This window comes from Erythranthe guttata, chromosome 14 (genome assembly GCF_056151865.1).
Source record: "Erythranthe guttata isolate IM_541 chromosome 14, IM_541, whole genome shotgun sequence".
Taxonomy (NCBI): domain Eukaryota; kingdom Viridiplantae; phylum Streptophyta; class Magnoliopsida; order Lamiales; family Phrymaceae; genus Erythranthe; species Erythranthe guttata.
The window spans coordinates 20,742,135-20,767,561 of NC_142546.1; the positions used below are offsets into that span (position 1 = coordinate 20,742,135).

At 35.4% G+C, this 25,427-nt stretch overlaps 5 protein-coding genes across 5 annotated transcripts; 2 read left to right on the top strand and 3 right to left on the bottom strand.

Moving 5' to 3' along the window:
• The first annotated feature begins 4,635 nt into the window (after positions 1 to 4,635).
• On the top strand, positions 4,636 to 6,169 carry LOC105950157 (LOB domain-containing protein 4). Its single transcript, XM_012973476.2, has 2 exons — positions 4,636 to 5,162; positions 5,555 to 6,169. Exons 1-2 carry the CDS (start codon positions 4,986 to 4,988, stop codon positions 5,879 to 5,881), a joined length of 504 nt encoding a protein of 167 aa, XP_012828930.2. The 5' UTR covers positions 4,636 to 4,985; the 3' UTR covers positions 5,882 to 6,169.
• Positions 6,170 to 7,182: 1,013 nt separating this feature from the next.
• Positions 7,183 to 7,955, bottom strand: LOC105950226 (histone H3.2). Its single transcript, XM_012973571.2, has one exon. The coding sequence runs from the start codon at positions 7,778 to 7,780 to the stop codon at positions 7,370 to 7,372; it is 411 nt and encodes a 136-aa protein (XP_012829025.1). The 5' UTR covers positions 7,781 to 7,955; the 3' UTR covers positions 7,183 to 7,369.
• An 813-nt stretch (positions 7,956 to 8,768) lies between these two features.
• On the bottom strand, positions 8,769 to 11,823 carry LOC105950242 (hypothetical protein). The gene is made up of 4 exons (XM_012973591.2): positions 11,035 to 11,823; positions 9,793 to 10,076; positions 9,485 to 9,712; positions 8,769 to 9,340 (listed from the first exon to the last, which is right to left on the bottom strand). Exons 1-4 carry the CDS (start codon positions 11,498 to 11,500, stop codon positions 8,816 to 8,818), a joined length of 1,503 nt encoding a protein of 500 aa, XP_012829045.2. The 5' UTR covers positions 11,501 to 11,823; the 3' UTR covers positions 8,769 to 8,815.
• Positions 11,824 to 13,844: 2,021 nt separating this feature from the next.
• Positions 13,845 to 16,815, bottom strand: LOC105950259 (inactive rhomboid protein). The gene is made up of 7 exons (XM_012973613.2): positions 16,263 to 16,815; positions 15,534 to 15,710; positions 15,261 to 15,407; positions 14,790 to 14,909; positions 14,617 to 14,703; positions 14,129 to 14,503; positions 13,845 to 14,023 (listed from the first exon to the last, which is right to left on the bottom strand). The coding sequence occupies exons 1-6, from the start codon at positions 16,638 to 16,640 to the stop codon at positions 14,129 to 14,131; spliced, it is 1,284 nt and encodes a 427-aa protein (XP_012829067.1). The 5' UTR covers positions 16,641 to 16,815; the 3' UTR covers positions 13,845 to 14,023.
• A 1,786-nt stretch (positions 16,816 to 18,601) lies between these two features.
• LOC105950197 (uncharacterized) lies at positions 18,602 to 23,494 on the top strand. The gene is made up of 7 exons (XM_012973530.2): positions 18,602 to 20,143; positions 20,251 to 20,440; positions 21,350 to 21,453; positions 21,573 to 21,675; positions 21,758 to 22,068; positions 22,474 to 22,779; positions 22,931 to 23,494. Exons 1-7 carry the CDS (start codon positions 19,028 to 19,030, stop codon positions 23,267 to 23,269), a joined length of 2,469 nt encoding a protein of 822 aa, XP_012828984.1. The 5' UTR covers positions 18,602 to 19,027; the 3' UTR covers positions 23,270 to 23,494.
• Positions 23,495 to 25,427: the final 1,933 nt, after the last annotated feature.

The window sequence follows — 25,427 nt, forward strand, 5'->3', positions numbered from 1 at the left end:
AATTATAAAGTCAAATAGTATTACAACTAATTGTCAATATTTTAGTCTAAACATTGTAATTGTTTTAGATACAGGCTTATGAAATATAATAATGGCAAATTACAGCCACCCATGAGGTAATTAGCTTAAATTACAGGGAAAAAAAAAAACTCATCTTGGATAATTACAATCACCCTTCTCAAGTATGTATTGTTTTACGAAAAAATCCTTCATTCAGTAGACAAACTGAGACTGTAAGATTTGACGTGTAAGACAATACATAGTTGGGGTGACCGTAATTTGCCAAGTATAACAGTGGAAATAATCACCCAATGTTTTTTCAGCTTTTAGCCTTAAATCTAGGGTAAATTACAACCACCTCCCTGAGTTAAAGACTAATTACAAAAAAAAACCATTTTTTTTTTTGAGAAATTACATCCAACCCCTGAAGTTTGTAAATTTCTTATATCCACCCCTACTATAATGCAAGATATATACTATTTGCAAGGAGTTGGATGTAATTATGAAAAAAAGGGCTTTTGTAAATAAACCTTACCTCATGAGGGTGATTGTAATTTATTCGAAATTTAGGATAAATTACAACTACCTCCCCTAAGGTAAAGAGTAATTATTTTCTATGAATGTATCTTCTAATTTTACTTTAAAATCTATTTTAAGACAAACTTGAAGCAGAATCTTTATCCTGATCTTTTATGATGTCAAACCATATTATATTTTTCTTTTTTAAAAAAAATTAAGGAAGACAAAGCTTAGAATATTAGTGGAGTTTAATGTTGCATAACAATTGTTTAATATAATATGACCAAGAAACAAGCTAAGTGACAAGTGATGCAGTCCATCTCTTCTAAATCATAATATAAAAAACTTATCCTTGATTAATTAATTAATTAATGACATTTTCCATCATTAATTAAACAATCTCTTAATTACTTCACCGCCCCACAAAATTTTTAGTAATTAATTTAATAGATTTTCTTAGGATTTGCTTTTCTTTTTGAATATATTTTCTTAGGATTTGCTTTTCTTTTTTAACAAAAATACTATGAAAGTAATGCTTTTGTTTCATCATTCATGAGAATCATGCATAGGCAAGGTGATTTGAGGAAGCAAATGTGACTCGGTTATTGTAAGGTTTATTTACGAAAAAAGACCCCTCATTTTTTCCATAATTACGTCCATTCCTCTACAATTTGTAGATCTATTATGTTAACACTCTTTGTAGGGGTGGATGTAAGAAATTTACAAACTGCAGAAGAACTCAATGTAATTATGAAAAAAAATAACGAGAGAGGTGGAGGGGTTCGTGAATATAATTTTTTTCAGGGAGGTGGTTGTAATTTACCCTCTGAATTCTCTAACCGTTAAAAGATGACATATATGTGATTTAGTAAATTATATGCAACTCTTTCTTAGATCAAATTACTATGCCATAAAGTTATATTTCTAAAACTATAGGAGTGATTAGCAATATTATATATTACATCCCTCCCTCTTGTTTCTAGTAATTGCAATTATCTACCACATAACAATGAACATAATAATGAATTATGAATGACTCCATTACCTTTATTTGTTTATTTTCTTTTCTTTTTCTTTTTACTTTTTTTTTTTATATATATGTAAAGAAATCATGAACAAGTTTTCGCATGCTAATGGATAAATGGGATTATTTTGTTGGCAATGTTTGTCACTTTCCTAATACATACAAAATAAATAAAAATTGCATGGCAACATATTTAGGACAAGGAGGCCCCTCAAAATGTGAAATATTGCTCAAAATTCCCAATTATGTTGGAGCACTTTAAGAATAATTTGATTATATTAATTAAAGATTATGGATAATACAATCAACCCACATGCTAAGTTTGTGTGACAATATTCCTCTAATTAAAGACAATTTTTAGGTGGGGTTGTAATTAGAACATGCAATTGGAATTCATATTTCAAAATGAAAAGAAAAAACTTCAATTGTTAATAAGTAATAACTATAGTGAGTTCAAACTCGGCTCATAATTTTTTCCAGCTTAATAGAATGACTAAAGTTCATAATCAAATATTGTCGTCAAACTTTATAATTATAAGCTAAACTCAATCACATGTATTTTTTGGACTTAAATATATCTCGATTATAATTCTAATATATTTTTGTCATTAATTGGAGAAAGAAATACTCAATACTTAAATATGCACGAGTAGACTAATTTTACTTAGTGCGCGATAATATAACAATTTTCATACATATAATCCATATTAAAATGAAAAGGATGAAATCATATTGTATAGATTATGATAAAATAACTACTTATCAAAAAAAAAAAAAAGATTATGATAAAATAACTTATTAAAGTCTATAATATGTATAGAAAACTTAAAAACTAGTCTATTTATATATCATGAAAACCTTAATGCCCTTTTTAATCAGAGCAAATAATTGAAATCATTCAAATCAATGAAAATATATAATCGTGCGAGCCATCAGACTTCGAATAGGTCGGGCTCAATTAAGGATATGTAATGTGCCCTTGCATTTGCGGAATCAAGATTTTAAATCTTGAGAACGGGCGTTAATGCTATTATAAAGGATTTTTTATATATATATATATTTTTTTAAATAAAATAATAAAGACTTGAGAAATATTAGGGGGTCATGGCCCCCGGTCCTATACTGACTCTGTCACTCTCCCTTTGTCTCTTTGAAGTTTGGAGCACTATAATTCAACTTTAAGAAAGCAGGTGAAATTGAAAGTAGTCTAGAAGCTTGTCTAAAAAGATTTGAAGAATAATTAATATAATAACTAATTATTTTCCAATATGGAGGTTATTTTAATTTTACTAGTTATGGTAACAAAATTGAGCCCCCATAAATATTTGCTTTTTGTTTCACTTTTATAATTTCGTGGGATACCAATCAAGTCATATTATTTTTTTGGTGGGGACTTGAAAATTTGTCGTTAAAAGGCGGTTCACAAGGTACAAATTTTCAATTTCACCATAGATATTTCAGAGAACGTTATAGTTTCATCCCTCAAGTCTGTACCAATTTTAGATTTGGTCCTTCATGTTTAGAAAAAACACATTTGATCCCTCATGTTTCAACAATTTAATATTTTTGTCGAAAAAATACAGTTTTCGTCCCTTATGTTTGCACCGATTTCATATTTGGTCCCCCATATTCACAAAAATCACATTTTGTCCCGCAAGTTTCAATAATTTAGCATTTTTGGTCATTTCCGTCAATTTACCTATTAGTCCTTCAATTAAGGCAGTGATGGACAAACACTTGATTTCGTTAGTTTTAACGGAAAATTGACGGAAATGAATAGAAGTGTTGAATTATTGAAACATGAGGGACCAAATGTGTTTTTTGTGAACATGGGACCAAATGGGAAATTGATGCAAACTCGAGGGACGAAAACTGTATTTTTGCCATTTTTTGTCACTTCCGTCAATTTACTGTTAAAGGGCGAAAAGTGTAATTTTCCCTCATGTAATTATGAACAAGGGGACCAAATAAGAAATTAATGTAAACTTAAAGGGCGAAAAGTGTAATTTTCCCAGATATTTCATATTCTCTTTTCTTTTGTTTTTTCAAGGGGTCGGATTTGGAGAAAAAAGAAAGAAAAAAAATTAAAGCGAAGGGTCATTATTGTAATAAAGCGTCCTCAACTGTCTGCTGCTGGGTTAGTTAACCACATCATTTCAGTTGGCTATCTTTTTTCATTTCAGTTGGCTATCTTTTATTCATTTCAAAAGTAATTAAATTAAATTAAATAAAACAAAGTGCAACAATAAATATAATTGTAGAGTCGCTGTCCCACGCGTGATAGACAATATTAAATAAAATCTCAAAATTAATCAATTCCGACAAAAAGATGATCTAACAGCTGAAGTAAGAAAATGTGGTGTCATTTGATTCGAATTAAAACTCTCGTGTAAATATTTTTAGGTCTACCATACCTTATTAGGGGCGAAACCAAGATTTTTTTTGTCGGCGAGGCCGAGAACCTGAGAGGGGTTTGGGGTGGATTTGTATTTTACACCAAAAACTAACGGACCACTAACGAAAAAATGGATGGAGGGGGTGTATATGCCGATGGGTTAAAATATTTAGGGTGTGCTTTCCAAAATATCGAAGTTCAGGGGGGTGAATGCAAATTAACCTTAATTAAACTATCAGTCAAATCAATAAAGCACTCGGTGTTAAAGGGAATCACCTGAGTCTTAATCTATTAGATCATACAAAATTTTCATGAATTTTCAAAGACGAAGACATTTGAGAGAGAGAGAGAGAGAGAGAGAGAGAGTGGGGCATCCTTTAGGTAGCTGATTTATTACTACACAATTATCAAATCAAAAATTAATCTAAGAACGTGCAAAGTTGACAAGGATATATATGCATTTGAATTTGAGAATTTATATAAAAAAAAAAAAAAGAATTTGTAGTTATTTTGAATTTCAAAAGTGGGTAGTGTGATTTCGATTAATTTATATATTAAACTTGTGCCATATATCTATTTATAGAAGAAGAAGAAGAAAAAAAAAATGAGAATAGAAAATCCCCTTTGATCTGTGGTAGGACCCATAAAAGATTTTGCACTCTCTATATATTTAAGTATAAAACCTCTCTGTTTCTTCACATATGTATGCCTTTTTTTACAGGAATATTGCTTTTTTTAAGGTAGTGAAAAAAAGAAGAAACATGTTGTTGAAGTGAGCTAGTAACCTCAAAAGCAGACATACTTATATAATGACAACAAAATATAGTGTGTTAAGGATTCATGAACAAACCTAGCTAGTGGGCTACTTACATATATATACCAATACCATATACTTGTACTTAGAGAGAGAGAGAGAGAGAGAGAGAGAGAGAGAGAGAGAGAGAGAGAGAGAGAGAGAGAGAGAGAGAGAGAGAGAGAGAGAGAGAGAGAGATTTGTCATTAGTTTGTTGTCATTAGTTTGTAGGTATATATATATATATATAAGGGATGAAGGATAGTAGTAGAAAACAAGGGGCGGCGTCCCCGTGCGCAGCGTGCAAGCTTCTGCGGCGGCGGTGCGCGGCGGATTGCGTCTTTGCACCTTATTTCCCGGCAGACGACCCGCACAAGTTTGCCAGTGTCCATAAGGTCTTTGGCGCTAGCAATGTCAACAAGATGCTCCAGGTTTTAATATAATTCTCTCTCTCTCTCTCTCTCTCTCTCTCTCTCTCTCTCTCTCTCTCTCTCTCTCTCTCTCTCTCTCTCTCTCTCTCTCTCTCTCTCTCAGAGTAATTTATTTTAAATTTAAAATTTCTCCAGGATTTGTATTATTTTCTTTCTTTTTGAATTTTTGGTGCTAACTTTTTCTACTTTGTTGCTAGTGGCCGAAAAAAGACATATTGGCTGCTTTGCAAAAAATTATTTAATCATAATTAATTTATTTATTTATTTTAGTTTCTTTTTGCAAGAAATTTGTTCTTGTTATATATAATAAGTCCTTGATAATTTAGCTAGGCTTTTAAATATCCACACAAAAAAAAAAATGAGAAAATTAAGTACCACCATTAACTATTCAGGAATTGCCCGAGCATCAAAGGGGCGATGCCGTAAGTTCCATGGTGTACGAAGCCAACGCAAGGGTAAGGGATCCCGTCTACGGCTGTGTAGGGGCAATATCGTCTTTGCAGCAGCAGATCGACATGCTGCAGACACAGCTAGCGCTGGCACAGGCCGAAGTGGTGCACATGCGCATGCGCCACGTCACCAATTCCCCGGAAAACGCATCCCCGTCATCAAGATCACACATGAGTCAACTATCCCATCAGGCCAAGTCCCTTTTTAGCATGGACATGGTTGATCAACACCACCACAACATGGAGGAGGATGACTCATTGTGGGGTTAAATTATATTATATTAAATTAAACTCTTTTTTTATTTTTATTTTTTTTTTATATTCGAATACTCTATACTATATTTACGACCTTCCCTTTTCTCCTTTTCTTTTCTCGTTTTTTGTCGGCCTACCTTCTTTTCTTTTCTTTTCTTTTTTATATATTTGGCTTTCTTACATATAATACATGTTTTATAGCAACATCTCACCTGACCTGAGAGATGATGATTACTACCATTTACCAGCATTCATCATTAACTATATTGTAAATCCAAGAGACATATATATGATCGTAAGCTATGATTAGTGTTCCTGTGTGTGTGTGTGTGTGTGTATATATATATATATATATATATATATATATATATGCATTTGGAGTACGTTGACTATTTTTAAACAATGTTTTATGTTGTTTAGTCATGATGTTTAGTACAATGATTAGAGGGAGCTTTATGTTACGGGCCACCGGGAATATAATTCCCGTCGTCCCGTCAAATAATTGCTCTTTCTCTTTGCCCGCAAACTTTTTTTTCAGATCTCGAGTACACAAAATTAATTGAAAAAATTGATATAATTCTCCATCAGATAGAGATAGATAGAGTTACTTGTAAACCAGAGCAAAAGCTGATGGTAGTTGAAGATTTTTTTTTCGCAATTACTGGTTCCGCAATTAAGAGGGTAGTTACTGGTTCCGCAATTTCCATCGTGATTTCTCGAACCCATGACCAAACATGTATATGTGCAAGGTGCTTACCAAGCTATCTTGTCTTAACTGATGGTAGTTGAAATTGCCTTTTCTGATGTCCCACGATCTGCAAATGCAAATGTCATGAAAATTACACTTGTTTTGTTTCTATGTAAATAGTGCAAATAATGACCGAAACAATATCAAATGTACCATCACACAAGATATTGGCTTGATTATTCTTTATTCAGAGAACACAATTTTTCTGAGATATGATAGTGAAGGTGTAAGAAACCTCTACGATGTGTAGTAATGTTGAAAGCCCGTTGCTCTAAACAAACTGTCCATTGGTCTACTTTGCCGTTGTTCGAATGAAGTTATCGAATACACACATGTGCAGAGCCACCATCACTGCATTAGGTTTCTGCACTATAGCCCCCATTGCATTTCAATAGAAAGATTTGAAGTTATGGATTCAACAATTAATTCATATAATTCAAGCAAATTGACATCTTTCTCGGCTAAAGTATGAACAAACTAAAACAAAATGAGCAGAGCAGCTTCAGATTTTTAGCAGGAAGGAGAAATGACTACAATACCCTCAAGAAAATTGTAATGAAGATTCAAATGAGAGAAGCTAATAATTCAATAGAACATGATATTTTTTTTCCAACTAATCATTCAATCGGGATTAGAATTTACATCCAAACTTTCATTCAACCAGCAAAAATCCCCAAATCAACATCCAAAACCCTAATTCGTAGACTACAAACATTCAAATCAGAAATTCAGAAATTAAAACCAGTGGTGAAATCTTAAGCCCTCTCCCCACGAATTCTCCTAGCCAATTGAATGTCCTTGGGCATAATAGTAACCCTCTTAGCATGAATTGCGCACAAGTTCGTATCCTCGAACAGACCCACCAGATAAGCCTCCGCCGCCTCCTGCAGCGCCGCCACAGCGGAGCTCTGGAAGCGGAGATCCGTCTTGAAATCCTGCGCAATCTCCCTCACTAGCCTCTGAAATGGCAGCTTCCTGATCAGCAGCTCCGTGCTCTTCTGGTACTTCCTGATCTCACGAAGGGCCACAGTTCCCGGACGGAAACGGTGGGGCTTCTTCACTCCTCCGGTGGCCGGAGCAGACTTCCTCGCCGCCTTCGTCGCCAGCTGCTTCCGTGGTGCCTTGCCGCCGGTGGACTTTCTCGCCGTCTGCTTTGTACGCGCCATTGATTGGTGCTGATTTCTGATGCAAAAATTCACACTCTGTTTTTTGTATTTGCTGCTGTAATTATGAATGGCGATATGGAAATGGTGATTTAGGGTTGAAATTTATAGGACTTTTGGGAATCTGGTGAGCGGGATGGTTCAAAAATTTTGGGGGGATTTGAAATTTTTCGTTTGGAAGATGACTGTACCACCGTTGGATTAGATATGAAATCGAGGGTGGAGATCTGTTAGACGAAGTAGTGTAGACTACGATCCGCAGTTTTAACTATCAACCAATGAAATGATCGATAGGGTGCTTACGTGGCAGGACCTAAGACGTAGATTTGTTTTAATATAGGGTAAATTACACCCACACCCCTGAGGTATGCTTAAATAACTGTAAGGTCCCTGTGGTATCGATAATTACACTCACCCCCCTGAAAGGTAGTTAAAAAGTTTAACGGGATAATGCATTGAATACATTATTCCGATAGGGTTCTAATGGACTATTACTTTTAGCTAGTTGTGGAGATAACATAGAGTTATGGGGAGTTATGGGGTGACATGGCTCCCCCAATATTTTTAAATCACCCATAACTCTTTGTTGTCTTCACCACTTCCTGAAACCAATAGTCCATTAGAACCCTATCGGAATAATGTATCAAATGCATTATCCCGTTAGAATTTTTAACTACCTTTCAGGGGGGTGAGTGTAATTATTGATACCACAGGGACCTTACAGTTATTTAAGCATACCTCAGGGGTGTGGGTGTAATTTACCCTTTAATATATTCCGTCTAGTAGCATCTATTTCAAACTGAGTCCTTGAAAATTAGCCCACAGCCCACTTAATACATTTCAAAACAAAATTATTATTTTTTTGATTTATTTGAATTAATTTATTTTAACAATAATTCTAGAATTAGTACTTTAATTTTTTTTTTAATATTGTTTAAAATTTAGTTAATTGATCATATTGGTAGTTTACAGTCTCTTGTACACATCAAAATCAAGACAAACACATGTAAATTAAAAAAGAAAAACATTATACATAACTCACAACCAATTGTTCTTATTAACTGCAAAATCACGGAACCTGAAAGAAAACTCCCCAGCAGTATCCCTCTCCAGCTTAATCTCCGCCGCATCGCCACCACCCGAATCATCATCTCCCTCTACATCTTCCGAAGAAGGCGGCAAAACCACCCCTGGGTCGTCATTGTTCTCGTTCGCCAAACGAATCTCGTTGGGGGATGAGTGTGTGCACGTGGACATGGCGCGGGCCCGGATGCTCCCCACGTTGGCGAAATTGGTGTTGCGGTCCCACAGGAACACGTGCATCATGATTGGGACCCTTGTGTGCCGGTGCAGAGACAGTTTCTGGCTCAGAGAAACTGTGTCGTAGCACCGGATCGCGCCTGTCGTGGAGACCATCCACGGCAGTACCTTTTGGTTCGATATCCGGGACACCACCAATAGACGGGAGGTACGGTTTGCTTGCTCGTGCATGTTGCTCAGCCCCGATCGAGACGACGGCACGTCGTCGTTGCCTTGGATAACCGATGATATGTAAATGAATCCCTGAAAAGGTCACAAGATAAGATCAGCCAAGAAAAAGATTAAATAAAATCTTATAAAAATAACCAATTAAATAATTTATGATATTATTATGATTGGTGGAGAAAGAATCAAGAATGAAGTGGTGTGGATAATATAGTTAAGTACCTCTTGTGTTCGGCTAATGGCGAAGCCGAGCTTGGTGTCAGTGTCTTTGATCTTGACCTCGATCGGAATCTCCCCCGCGAGAGGTGAGAACCATAATCGGACGGCTCTCACCACGCCAATGTCCACACCGTGGTAGTCTTCAAAGCCGTATAGGCTCGTGTTTGCAAGATTCGACAAGTCCGATAGTGACCCCGCGTTCACTCTCGACGAAGCAGTGTCCCCCGATATCTAAAACCACAACAAAGTCTAATCATGTACAATATAGGGGTACTTAATGCAATAAACTCTTTTATTACATGTATATATACCTTGGTAAGTAGAGATTCGGTTTGAATGTTCATGAAGACAATGGGAGCGCCCGATTCCTGAGAAGCGTTGATCCAAGTGTGGGCCCGGGCAAGGGTGTCCTCGAGATCGTTGTAACGAGAAGCGGAATTGTCGGAGGCTTTAGGCAAAAACAATATAGAGTAAAAGCTGCTCGAGTTTGGTACCGATAGCATCTCGTGCATCCTCCGGTCCCACGGGTACGATACGTACCCGTCCTCTAGTGAGATGCTCTCCAATGCACTCACCATTCTTATTGTCCTAGAAGCTGCATTCACACAATCATTTCATTATTAATTTTTACACAATTTGAGATTAGATATAATACACAAAAAAAAATTGACATCCACCATAGTACATATGAACATAAAACCACGCGCGGCAGAATAAATAAAGAGGTTGGATTTAAATAAGTAAATATATATCTGAAAGTCTTTTCAACAAACACTTGGTGTGCATAATATTTCTGGTCAAAATGTGTGACACCACTAATATGTGTGTAGGCCAGGCCCTCTTGGGTTGGTTTACACATGCTTTTTAGAATTATTAATTTACTTATTTTTTGTTTCTCCTAAGTAGTTGTTGACACAATCGTCAAACATTTGATTTCAAAGGTCTATATTCCCTTTTCTAGATTGTGGGACAAATATATTATCATAATAGAGTCATAAATAAACCATTAGAAAATTGAACACTTTCTAATTTGACATATTAGAAGGGTATTTTTGGGAATCCCTTTTAATATTTTTGAAAATGAACAACTAATTTCAATTTTGTTCATACTTTCTCTTTGGAATAATTGTAAAACCGGAATAAAAAACTTGTTCAAAAGAAAAGTATATACATGTATATGTGTGTGTGCGCGTCAATTTAGAATAGACGAAATTGAATCTAAACCCGAAACCCGAAACCAAAACGTAAAGGTAGATTGACATAAAATTGGAGTAGGTCACTTAAAGTGACAAGAAATTTATTGCAGCTAGAGTAGTTGAAACCATAAATTTATTTAAAAAATAAAAAAATAAAATTGAAAAATGTGGACGCATTGTAATTAAACAACGATTACTGCGCAAAACAAACGGAAAAAAACCAAAACTCCCAAAAAAACGTGTTTTAGTTTTCTTGTTCAGATTCATAGAAGTCGGCAAACGGTAGGAAAACGGGAAGAAAACGGAAAAAAAAGTCAACGTAGCAAAGTCAGATATTTTATTTCCCTCGTTCCTCACCTTGCAAGTTGAAGCACTCGCTCTCCGTCCGATCACAGAACCCGACGGCGTAATTCGGGTCGTCGATGGCCCGCAAAACGTACTGCTTCCTTCCCAAGAACTGGTCTCCGGGCACAACGCACGCCTGCAGCTGGGCGAACTCGTCGGGTCCCCGCCTGACCCGGACCCGAACCGACGTCTCCTTCTGCTTGTACGAATTGTGTAGGATTTTATTCACTCCCGTTTTCCCGTTCTTGAACGGCGATTTGATAACCATGTTACCGATCCTTATCTCCTCGACTATGTCGCCGGTCTGGAGCATGTCGCCGGTCCACTCGTCGGATTTCGAGGTGCCCTTCAGGCATTCGATGGAGAGTACAACGGCGGTGGTGGAGCCTTTATTCGCCGGCGACGAACTGGAAGATGAGAACGGGGAGCTTTCGGCTGATGAAGACGATGAGTATGGTGGTGGTCCGTCCATTGGCATTTAGTTTTTTTCTTTTTTTTTTCTTGGTGGGGAGGGAAGTTTAATTTCTTGGATTTTGGAGGGCTTGGTTGAAAATAATGATCATTTGTGTGTTTGAGAGGCTTTAATAATTTTCTTGCACCATTTTCTCTCTTCTTATTGGTGAGTATATACAAAAGTAGACAGAGTTGATCGGGAAAGAGATAGCTATATATATTAGAGAGAGAGAAGAGAAGAGAGAGAGAGAGAGAGAGAGAGAGAGAGAGAGAGAGATATTCCACTTTTTAGTGTGTGAGGAAAAATAGAGATGGGTAGGAAGTCAAAAATGGAGGAGACAAAGGATTGGAAGTTGTATTAGCGTGGTGGGGCTAGATTTATTTCAAGCAACAAGTTTTTTTTTTTGGATAAATTTTATTATTGTTATTGTTAGGGGTGAAAATTAAATGAGACGACCGCTTGATCGATAAAAGCTCGAACTCAAATTTTTTGAGCTTCACTCGAACTTTAATATTTAGAGCTCGAGCTTGAGCTTTTTGACGAGTCGAGCTCGAGCTCATTCTTAATTGTTCATGAGCTAGCGAATTTTTTTATATATATAATTAATATAAAATAAATAATAAATTCAAAATAAATAAATTACATGTCATTTTTTATTTCGATTTTTTTTAATTATAATTAACAGTAACAAAATTCTAATATTATTAATAAAAACAATAATAAAAGACACAAAATAACTCATGCTCGAGACCAAAAACAAATACTTGACGAGCTCGAGCTTTGCCAACACAACAAAGCTCTGCTCGTTTCTTATTGTGTCCATGAAACTTGTTGACTTACTATATTTATTGCTAAATCGATTGATTCATTATATAAGAATTAAGATAGAATTTTGTGGGTCAAAAAATACTAAATTAGACTAAATGATAAGACTTTGCTGTTATTGGTCCATATTTTTAAATAAATTTAGCAAGCCATCAAGGTATTTAAAAAATATCCTTCCAGAAAGATATTTTTAAGGATTTCAATATCAAATTGATTCAAATGTTCCCATCGGGAAAGATCCACGAATTTCCATTATATCTCATCATCTTATAAATTAAAAAATAAAATAAAAATAAATAAATTTGCTCTTGGATCAAGGTTAACCTATGATGCACGGAAACTTCTATTCACATGTGTTTCCATGTTTTGGAAAAAAATCGGAAACCAAAACTACATGATACCTATCCGAAAACATTATAGGGCCATTTCTGTAAATATTTAAGAGTTTTGGGATGTTTCTATTAATAATGAAAACATGAAATACGAGTTTCCACCATAAAAATCCAAACTCATTTTAAATGAAAAATTGGAATTGCATTCGCTTAAAGAAAATCTTAAATCTTATGTTCACTTGTAGTATCTTATATTTTTTTAATGCTAATTCGTTTTAAAATAAATTTATGTGTCCAAAAGTAATTTGTGGAATGATAATTCGGATTGAAACTTGTAATTATATATAATTTGTAGGTACACCGTACAAGTATATAATTTACGATAAATATATAAATTAAACATTATAATGTTTTATAGAACTTATAAATGTAGTCCTATATTTTTAATATGTCGATTTTCAACTTCGTCATATTCACGTTCCCGTATCCGTACTACATATGTATTATAAGATATGCATCATTGACAACTCCTTTTTCCTTTTAACATTCAAACATAATATAAAACACTAAAATATTAATGTGACAGTGACACCACTTAAATGACACAACCTTAAATCATTAATTACGCAAACCTATGTAAACCTCTATAAATTAAGATTATTGTGATTGACAAAATGCTATTAATTTAATAAAATATTAAATTATCAAAATCATTAATAGGTTTACTATGCATTGGGGTATAGAGAAATTATTATTTTATTGAAATTATTAATTTATTGAGGTTCAACTGTATATATTTTACGATAGCACTAAAAGTTCAATATTCTAGAACATGGCCGAAGCACCAACTATATAAAGAAAGACTTCGAATTGGTAGGGTACATATTCAACTTCCAAGTTTATTACACTCTTGTCTGCTACTAACAAGTCAATAGTTTAGAAGACTGATTGAACATTTGAACGAACCTTCCTTTTCTCTTCTTTTGGCTTTTGCTGCTCAATTTTCGGGTGGAATTCTCGATCAATAATTTTCGATTTTGAAACATATTGTTTAGTCCCATTTTCAACATTCCGATTTTGATTTTTCCGATTTTCTTTGACATAATGGGAATTAGCTTTCCATTTCCAGAAAAAAAAAAATGATTTTTTTTCAAAAGTGCTAAATATGTCCCGATCCGTCCGATTTCTCAAAATTTCCGAAACAACATATGTAAACATAAAAATTCAGTACCATGACAATTGACATAGAAATTACCTATACAACTAAATGTTGTATTTATCAGCTAAATTACTAAAATTTCTGCAGCTTTTTTGCCTATAAATTAAACTTCCCTACATAGTTATATATATATTTGCAATCCCCTGACATCGAACATCCCTCGTCGATTCCCTACAAAAAAAAAATATATATATATATATTACATAAATTGTATCAAATACTATTGGAATAAATCAATATTTTTTTTAAAAGTAAAAAGAAAAAGAAAATACTTACTTAGAGCCATCTCTTCGGTGCATTTACTTCCTTCGATCTGGGAGGAGGTCGTCTCCTAATTCTATTTTCTCCACTCGAAATATTCTTCGGTTTCAAATCAAGTACTGTATTAGGTGTTTGACAATTCAACGGCAGCTCTTTTAGAGGACTTCTCACACAGGATTTTTTCAGCTGACCGAGTTTAGCTTTCTCGTTAGTTTCGACACAGATTTCTCGACTTTTAAATACTGGAGAGCTATCCGAATCAGAAGAAGCACTGGTTGTGTTATCCATGTCGTAAAGCACGTTTTCTGCCATGAAGGGAGGATGCTCTGGACTTGCAGTTGCTACACCCGAGAATGAAGATCTTCTTCGGAGTCTTGATAGGTTCATCACCTGCTTATACGAGTATTTTTTTTTCGATCAGTATAAGTATAAGCAATTTAGAAAATCGTAGAATATCTGAAATTATTGAGTCTAATTTTTTGTTTAACTAGTCATAATAATACCTTGTGTTCGAGAAACATTATGTCTTTTCGCAGTTTGTTGATGATCGTATTTTTCCTTCGGATGATATCTTCCAATTCCACGTTCCTCTGATAGGCACAGCACAAATACAGATAAACAAAGGATTTTTTTTTAAATTTTTTATTTTTAAATATTTAAATAGTGAAATAATTACCTTTGAACTAGAAACTTGAGATGACTGAATAGAAGTAGACAACTTCTTAATGATGGCATCTTTCTCTTCGCATTCTTTCTGTAGGTTACGGATATCGTGTTCAATTACGAAATTGTCCAACTGCAATAGATGTTAAAAATGTTGGAACTAAAATTAGTTTAATAGTTGTTCTTTGATATTGAATAACATTTCGAGCAAAATGAAACTAATATATATATATATATATATATATATATATCCAACTACAATATTTTGAAGCATCTACCGATAACTAAAACGAGGAAGCATAAAAAGCAGCACGGGTATGAAAAGCTCTGGCCAATTAGAAACCACAATTTCATTTTTTATGTTCCTTTTCAATTTATATACAGATTGAATATTTGGATATATTCGGCTTAAGCATGTAGAAAAGACCAACACAGCTTCTAGAAAGTTCCATAGCTGACAATGCAATTACACAACATACTGTACCTGAATATCAACCGAAGAAGCGACACTAGGAGCCCAATCCGACAAATCAGACATGCGACGCTCATCTGGTTCAACCACATTATTTTCAAGCGGCATTTTATATTTATATTTAAACACCTCATCTCCATTCGATTCAGACTTATTCCCCTACAAGAAAGGCATTAAGCAGTAAGCAGTAAGCACTTGCATTTTAGGTCTCGTTAAATGTATAATATTCGTGATAAAAATTATGTTATTCTCTAGAGAGAGAATAACACTCCGGTGCATATTTACCAAAACGACATCGTCTGGTGGTTGTATATGATGTTGGCATGGCTTACAACTGCAGTTCATCCTTTGCGCGACAGTGACATCATCATCGGCAGACACGAATTCCGTCTGATCTTTGAAATAATCCACCTGCTGACATAAATTGTCCAGCTTCTGTTGCATGCTTAGGAGCACTTGATCCTGCAAAATAATTTATTCAAGAAAATTAAGACATTTCACAAAAACCAGTGCAAGAACAAAAACCTGAGCGATCTTTAGGAAGAAAAGAATTAACATAGAGACTTACTGAATTAAACTAAATGAAATACAAAAACTCATTTACGCGCATCACATTGTAACTTAATTTTATTTTGGACATATAATTCAGAAATGGGAATCACTCCCAGCCATTAATTCCACATAAATATTTTTCTTTGTTTACGAAGGTAAAAATCGAACGAGCTCGAGTACCATTCTCGAGCATTTAAGTACACAGTCCAGCTCCAGCACATATAGAAATAGTGTAATAGAATCAATCAAAACTGTAATCCAAAACCCTAATAAATGAATTAAGGATGCTTTGATTGATTCTCAACGTTATAGGTTATTAAGGAACTTAATAAAAAATTCAGAAACATAATTACTCAGTCAAATCGATGAAATTGATGATTTAATAAAACAACACCCACTTCAATTAATCCACTAAAAATATGCGAATCAATAATTGAAAAAAAAAAAAAAAAAAAAACTGACCCTAAGTTGAACAGATTTCTGCAGCTTCAAAATACGCCTATTCTTCTCCGAATTAGCCGCCGCGGCCGCGACAACAGCGACAAGCAGGACACGTTGGATGGGGGTAAACAGCTCCCAAGCCGCCGCCTCTCTAGGGCTGAATGCGCCGTTCCTATCGACGGATTTAGCGGAGGTGGCTTCCTCGGCTCCGACGAGCCGGCCTTGTAGAGAAACCCAAGCCAGCTGACGTTTGGCTCGAATCGGCTTGGTGGCCTGCGTGAAGCAGCTCGAAAGTCGGCGCGGCGAAGGCGAGGCTGAGGGAGTGAATGGGGTTAGATAGACTAGCGAAGGGGGGAAGACGGAGCCGAAGGTGGACTCGTGCTCGTCTGATTCTGCCATGGCTGAAGAAGTTGAAAAAACTTGAAGCTGTTATTAATTAGTTTGATATATTGGTTGGTTAATAAATAATAATTTATTATGCAATACTTCTTTTATTTATTTCTGTTTTAATGATTTAAAAAATAAATAAATAAAACTGGGAATTTTTGAATATATGTTTGAAATTTTATGTATTTGGGAGGTATTGATGGAAATTCTAAAGACAGGAAGGAAGGTGGTGGCAACTGGCAAATTGGCTAGCCGTTGGTAATTTTATTCTTTTTTTTTTTTTTTTTGAAATTTAAATTTTTTGTCACTTTCCGAAATAACTAATAGTGGACTTTTTTATTCTTATCCATTTATATATATATATATATATATATATATATATATATATATATATATATATATATATATATATTATGAGTTTTTTTTTTTTAATAGTTTGACTAGTGTTTGTAAATACAGCAAAAAACTTTTATGTTATATAAATAGTTAAATACATGATAATATTGATGTTGTAAATATTTTTAATGAAATAAATATTAGAACATCAAAAAGCATATTCTATAGCTCAACGTAACCTTAAAAGTTGTCGAAAGCTTTTCGTATTTATATTATGGATTTAGTTGTTCGGGAAAACAATTTGCAGAAAACGGCTTTTATTGGGTTTTGTTGTCGGATAATGTCTTAAATCATTTTAGGTCTTGTAACGAAATGAAATTTACGAGAATTTGTATATGATTTGTGTTCCAACTCAACTTCTTTTTTGAAAAGAAAAATGAAAAATCGAAATCAAAATCTTGTTACAAATTAGTTGGATCAAAATTAGCGTAAATCGAAAATATTATTCCAATTTTTACCTTTAGATGTGAATAACTGCGTACACTATGTCTGGTTAATATTTCAATCATGTTGAATTCGAATTCGATATCATAGATAATAAATAACGCCAATCTACAAAAGAGAAAACAATATTACATGAAACTATGAATTAAATATAGGAAATTTAGCAAGATCATTGCCAAATCCATATAAGAGGAGACCTTTTAGTTTTTTATTTGAAAAAATTCATTTAGTTGTTATATTGACTAATTAATAGAAGTAAACTATCATTATAGCACTTAATGATTTATTATAATTGCTTAACACTAACTTATCGCCTCTATTACGTTGTTCTCTCTTCTTTCTCAAATCTGAGAATTCCTTATGTTCCCACTCTCTTCTCTCTTTGTCGTATTCTCCGTTTCTTTTCCCCCATTTTTTTCAGTTTTGTCTTCCGACAGATGGACTCTTGGTGGCGGCAGAGAGGAAGAAGCAGTGATGGTAGCATTTCCAACCTTTGTTTGTTGACCCGATTGAGAGGAACACATGGGTAGTGCCTCAAGTGGTTGGGTTTCGATGTTGCTCTGCGTTCAATTTTTTCGTACTTCGAATTCTAGCGAGATGTTGAGGAGAAGGGTGAACCTGTAATGGCAGCGACGCGGACGGCGATTTTGTTGGTATATGGGGATGACGTAAATTTTTAGTTGACTTACGTTAATCAATTATTTAGTCATATTTGATTAACCTAAATCGAATACTAAAATCATGACCAATTAACGTAAATCGACTACAAATCTTTTGAAGTTGCCGTGTTTTTTGTTATGGGTTGCATCAGTAGTGGAGTTAAAACTATGCAGCGTATGGTGGTGTTTCGTAAATTAGGTCGGTGTTTCGAGGAAAAAAAAAAGACATTAACACCCTAATTCGACTATTGCGACGGGCCCTAATTTGACCGGAGAAGACGATTGTTGCGCATACGACTGAGTTGCACTCAATTTTTGCGTGAAGTGGACCCCAATTTTTAGGATTTATTTTTTGATTTTTTGTAAATTAGAGGGAAAAAGAATTATGATTATGATTAAAAAAAATTTGGACTTTTGTCGAAGAGTGAAATTAGTTGTTACATGAATGGGCTATGCCAAGGCCCAAGTCACTCCGCTATTAAAGTTCAAACCTTTTGAATAATTACCATATTAAATCTAAAAAAATAAAAATAAAAATAAAAATATTAGATGAGTTTTAACGAAATCCAATAGCGCTGAGCCCTAATTTCATCTTCTTCCCCCCTTTGCTATTTTCTCAAATCTCGATTCGTCACCGGCTCATCCTCGTCGACGGTTCTCGGCAACCCTTCACCACCGTCTTCTCCAATCCATAGACTTTTTATTCTGTCTGCTCCGCCGCCTCTCAGTCGATTCAGTCCGTGGCGGTACAAAACAACCTCCCAGCCGACGTCGTTCGCCACTCCGGCAGCGTATCAATCTCTTAGTCAACAGCGCCGCCTTGCGGTCCGGTGAAAGTTCAATAATTTTGTGCTTTTATGTGCTAGGGTTTTTCTGATAGTTAATTATCTTCACGAAAGAATGGCTCGGAAGCATCATTCTGATTCCAGCAGCAGCGAAGATGAGAAACGAGTTGCCAGGCGTCAACATGTTAAGTCTTCCGAAGGCGACAGGAGAAAGAGGAGGGGTAACGGCCGAAATTCGGAGAGTGAAGCATCCGAAGAAGAAGTCAGGCGCGAAAGGGAGATAAGGAGAGGGAGAGATGATGATGAAAGAGTAGAAAAGAGAAGGGGGGATGCGAATCCTGCTCGAGATTCTGAAAGAGAAGATAGGAGAACAAGAAGTGGGCAAGATGATGAGATTGAGGAGAACGGACACAAGAGTAGGAAAAATGATAGGGGTAGTGAGAGAAAATCACGACATGATGCAGATAACGATGGTGATAGAAAAGTTGAGGGGCGGAGGCACAAAGACTATCGTGATTCAGAGAGTGATAGGGGAGATAGAAGCCGTAGAAGTGAACGTAGAAGCGAACGAGGGCGTGAGGATGATTATGAGGAAGGGGAGTACAAAGACCGGGATAATCGTTACAGCAAGCATGTCGATAGAGAAGATGATAGGAAAGAGCGGCGGATGGATAGAGAACGAGATCGGGAAAGAGACAGGAGACACGGTGAGAATGGTGATAGAGATAAGAGGAGAATCAAGAAGGATAAGAATGAGAGTGAAGTAGAGGCTAAGGGTTTGAAAACAAATGGTGATGGCAAGGAAAACGATGCAGTGAAGGTACAACCGAATGTGGGGATGGATGTGGTTGCGAATATGGGGAGGAGTGGTGGAGTGTATATTCCTCCGTTTAAGTTGGCGAGAATGATGAAGGAAGTCGAGGATAAAAGCAGCGTCGAGTATCAGAGAATGACGTGGGATGCACTGAGGAAGAGCATTAATGGATTGGTTAACAAGGTGAATTCCACTAACATCAAGAATATACTTCCGGAGTTGTTTGCAGAAAATCTGATAAGAGGGAGAGGTCTGTTTTGTCGGTCTTGCATGAAGTCTCAAATGGCGTCTCCAGGTTTCACGGAGGTGTTTGCAGCATTGGTTGCTGTGGTGAACACCAAGTTTCCTGAAGTTGGCGATCTTTTGTTGCGAAGGATAATACTACAGCTTCAGAGGGCATATAAGCGCAATGATAAGGTTCATAGCTTTCTCTCTATCTTTTTCTTTAACATTGGTTTATTGCTTCGTTATAGTCTTTTGGCAATGTATTATGATCTCATGTACTATGATAAAATTCTTGGCAGCCACAATTACTTGCCGCAGTCAAATTTATCGCACACTTGGTGAACCAGCAGGTGGTTCATGAGCTTATTGCTCTTGAGCTGCTGACTCTGCTCCTGGATAAGGCAACTGACGATAGTGTTGAAGTGGCTGTTGGCTTCGTTACTGAATGTGGATCCTTGCTCCAGGATATTTCTCCTCGTGGAATGCATGGTGAGTACAGCATTTTGTTGTCTGTTTCTTGTGATACGCCATTTTATTCGATGTTCAGATTAATTGGAATAATCTGAAGTTGTGTGCACAATGTGCCCACTAATACAGATTAATTGCTAACTTTTGAGCGTTGTTATTCTGTTGGGTTCAATTTTAGTTCCTGATTCTATGTGATCAATTGGGATTGGGTGGAGTTTCAGGACTCATGATATTTGTTGATGTTCAGCTTATTGATATTTGTGTTTTGGTTCATCTTCCCTTTGTGTTGTAGATGGGATGTGTCCTAATTTGGTTTTACGATTCTAAACTTGCACATACACACTATATATACTATCCTATTTCACTAAATTTTAATCTTTTTGTTTCACTTTGTAATTGGTTGGTGGTTTAGATAAATTTTGATTTGTAAGTTCTAGATCTCTCTTGATGGATCTCAATCTTTGAAAATTTAGATTTATTTTTTGTTCCATTCCACAGTTTAATGAAGATTTATTTCAAACTATTAAATGTATCTAGATTGAAGTTGGGCAGCCTGCTGCTGTGAAGTAATTATGAAATAGAATATAACTTGTTATCTGATGGGAACAATTGCTGCATGATGCATTGCTCTGTGATATTTTTTTTGGCAGTTTTTACCCGTGTTTTTTAAAAATGTCTTGAGGTGATTCAGTTACCTTTTTGTTCACATCATACTATTACAGTTTCAATTAATTGTTGCGTAGCTAGCCGTCTAGCACTTCATATACCAGGCTGTCGTGGTCTAGCCCCCCATGTTTAATTTCACACTGTTGCTCTAATATGTTTTTGTGTTTTGTGCACGTCTGGGGGGAGGTTTTGTTTCGCTGCAAACAGTATATCTTTTATTTATTGAATTACATAATCCGGACATTTGAGTTTTTATTTCAACAGGTATCTTTGAGCGATTTCGTGGAATTCTTCATGAAGGAGAAATAGATAAACGTGTTCAGTTCTTAATCGAAGGCCTCTTTGCATTGCGAAAAGCAAAGTTTCAGGTGAGTTTTCACACTGTCATGAATTGGAAGTTACCATGTTATGTCTGCATTATTTTTTATCCACATATTAGATTTGATGTGGTAAATTTTGAGCTCATCTATTGATGCACTACATTCAGGGGCATCCTGCTATCCGTGATGAGTTGGACCTAGTGGATGAAGAAGATCAATTGACTCATGAGGTATCTCTCGCTGATAACATAGATCCCGAGATTGCCTTAGGTATGACTCAACTTTTGTTGTATTTACCCACTTTCATATTCACTAACACGGAACTTACATATTTCAATTCCCCTATCTGCAGATATCTTCAAGCCGGATCCGCAGTTCACGGAGAACGAGAAGCGGTATGAAGAACTGAAAAAGCAGATGCTAGGTGAAGAATCTGGGGATGAAGATGCGGACCCAGACGATGAAGATGCAGGTTCAGATTCAGATGATGAGGATGAGCAAGACTCGGAGGAAGAAGATGAAGAGCAGATGAAAATAAGGGACGAGACGGAGACAAATTTGATCAATCTTCGAAGAACTATTTATTTGACAATTATGTCTAGTGTTGATTTTGAAGAAGCTGGACATAAGCTATTGAAAATCAAATTGGAGCCTGGTCAGGAGGTGGGTAACACAATCTTTCATTTTTTTTTTCTATTCGCTAAATATAATTTATGCTAGAGTTTGGTTTGTTTTGAATTTGATCCATGAAGATTTTTATGGTAGTTATGCATCACAAGCCTGTATCATGTTGCATTCGAACCTGCAGTGCGCCAATGACTTATTTTAGAGGGTCATTGTTGTTTTACATTTACTTTCCAGGGTGTCTCTAAAAAAACTGGCGGAGATAAGTAGACAAAAAAATCTTGCAATATATGATCCCAATGTTTCTTTGACAACTTCCAATAATTTTGTGTTTCAGTATAATTTTTTTGATGTTTTCTGCACATGTAATTTCGTTCTGTTTATAACTTTTGAAAATATTTCCTGATATGTGTGCATTTGCTGTGATTGGTTTCTTATGTGCAGATGGAATTGTGCATTATGTTGTTGGAGTGTTGCAGTCAAGAGAGAACCTACCTCCGCTACTACGGACTTCTTGGGCAGCGGTTTTGTATGATAAACAAAATTCATCAGGAGAATTTTGAGACGTGTTTTGTCCAGCAGTACTCTATGATCCATCGGCTTGAGACCAATAAACTACGAAATGTGGCTAAGTTCTTTGCTCATTTACTCGGCACAGATGCCTTGCCTTGGAATGTTTTGTCGTATATACGGTTGACTGAAGAGGATACAACTTCTTCTTCCCGTATTTTCATCAAGATTCTTTTCCAGGTACCTCTAAATAGCAGTGTTGAAATATTTCATCAAGATTCTTTTCCCGTATTCCATTGCTTAAATTAAAGTATTAAACTAGTCCTAAGCTATTGTGTTCTCTTCTGAAAATTTTGTTTGAACCTAATAATTGTTATTCTTTTCGATGCAGGAATTATCCGAGCACCTTGGAATTCGCTTACTCAATGAACGTCTAAGTAACCCGTCCATGCAAGACTCGTTCGACTCAATATTTCCAAAGGATAATCCAAAGAACACTAGGTTTGCTATCAACTTCTTCACTTCCATTGGTCTTGGTGGAATCACAGAGAATCTACGAGAGTATCTCAAAAACATGCCAAGGCTCATCATGCAACAGCAAAAGGCTATCTCCGAGTCAGAATCTGGATCTGATTCTTCTAGTTCTGAATCTGAATCATCGAGTTCTGAGTCAAGTGAGAGTGAAAGTGAAAGTGACGATAAGCACAGGAAGAAGAGAAGAAGACACTAAGGATGATGATTTCGACATCAAATGTTAGTTACACCTTTCACACCACGTGTTTTTTCAGAGACTGTGTTACGGTTTTGTTTGTGATATAACATGCCTAGGATTCTTTATAAATCGTTGCGCGATCCTTGGTTCCTGCTTTGCGGTATTTATTCTTGTATTTGTACTTTGTTTATCGGTAAATTTCGAAAATGGTACCTGCATCTTGAATGTTGCACTTTTCTTGAATCTGCTTTTAGTTTCCTTCTTTGACAAATCTTCCCATATGTATGATGTTTGTTCTTGATGCTATGTTAGTTGAGTTTACATTGTGTAATATTTTACTGTTCATCTGAACACGAATAATCCACTTCTTTACGAGTGTATGAAACACGAATTTTCATTCGGTGCACATGAACATTTCATCATGAGATTCAGGTTGGAAGGCATAACTCTGCTTGAGAAGGGCAACATGTATTGCTTATAATCTGTATCTGGGGAACGTAAGGAAAAATGACAAGTCTGCCCCCATACACACTAACAAATCAAGTTTTAGATGACATTTTCAGCTGGAAATTGGATTAGGGTGCGCTCTGCAAGAAAATTAAAATTCAAGGCGTTCTGCTATTTTTGTGATGTAAGGGTGCATTTTGTGTCAATGGGATGTAATTTGAGGGTTCAAAATGCAAGTTACCCAAACTCTGAAGTTAGTATTTTCATAACAATAAGTAACCGGAAAGATGGATTGTTGAATTTTAAGGCCTCTTTTGATATGGTTAATTGATTTGATATCTTACTTGTCGACATTAATTTGTCATTTTGGTAGCCTAGATTGAAATACAATATTGCAAAACGATCTAATTGCATGTATTATGTATAATGGTTTGATTGATAGTGAAATCAAATTTGAGAGTGATGATGAAATTATAGGGTAAATTACAATCACCCGGATCAAGTAAGGTCTGTTTATGAAGAAATCCCTCATTTTCCATAATTACAAATATCCCCTTGCAATCTGTAAATTTCTCATATTAACACCTTTTGTAGGGGGTGGATGTAAGACATTTACAAACTGGTTGATGTAATTTCTCAAAAATAAAAGATTATTTTGTAATTACAATTTACTTCAAGGAGGTGGTTTTAGTTTAACCAAAATTATTATACAATTGCTATCACTTCTATCAAACGGGGAATATGAAAAGAAAAATAAAAATCATGCATATGAATGATCTAGCGGTTGGAGAAAATAAGTTTATACTAATTGACAAAAGTTCGGACCTTCTTGTCAACAGTCGTTAGATGGAACTTGTTGCGTATAATTAGCCTATAAATTTAAATCTCCTTATAATTTGTAAGCTATTATACGAAAGTGTATGTTTACCTAATATAATAATTGATGCATTATTATTTATTACATTAGAAATTGTTAGAATTTATTTCGTGCAGATATAAATTATTTGTGTCAGATTCAGTTTTTCGTTACTGTTGCGTGAAGAGTTGCAACAGTTCGTGAAGCAGTTCGTAAAAACAGAAATAAAAGAGACACAAATTTTAATGTGGTTCAGATACAATTGTACCCTACATCCACGGGGACCTGCAAATAAAATTTACTAATTTTTAGTTTTACGAATACAATAATAGGACTTAATCAAAATACAAAGACTCCCTCTTTGTTGACGCCGTTCTTGTATACTACGCTGAATTATAAATCTTCAATTTGCAGCACGTCTCTTGCTCCGCACGGTTGAACTCCCTTCAACGCTGAATCCCTCAGTCGGCGGATCGATCTCCTCCCGAGATCTGTTTAAGCCCCTCTCCCGAAGAACCGATCTTCTTTTTGTATAGAAGAAGCAAACTGGTGATACTCCTTGAATCTTGGTGTCTTCACCACAAAGCCTTGAAGTCGATATATTTCTATGAAAATCACGTATCACGATGGAGCAATAAAAACGAGAACAAATAATAATTTCTCTGTGAATTTTTCTCTCGATAAAAAAGACGCTTGAAGAGCGACACAGAAAAGAGAAAATCTTTCTCTCCAAAAAAGCCGCACACAATCACGTTGTAATGTCGTCCCTTTTATATGTGATTGAATCTTCCTGTACAAGAAAAATAATTAGGTTAAAAAGTCATGGTCAAGAAGGAAAAGGAATTTAATAATATAGAAAACTAAATATTTATT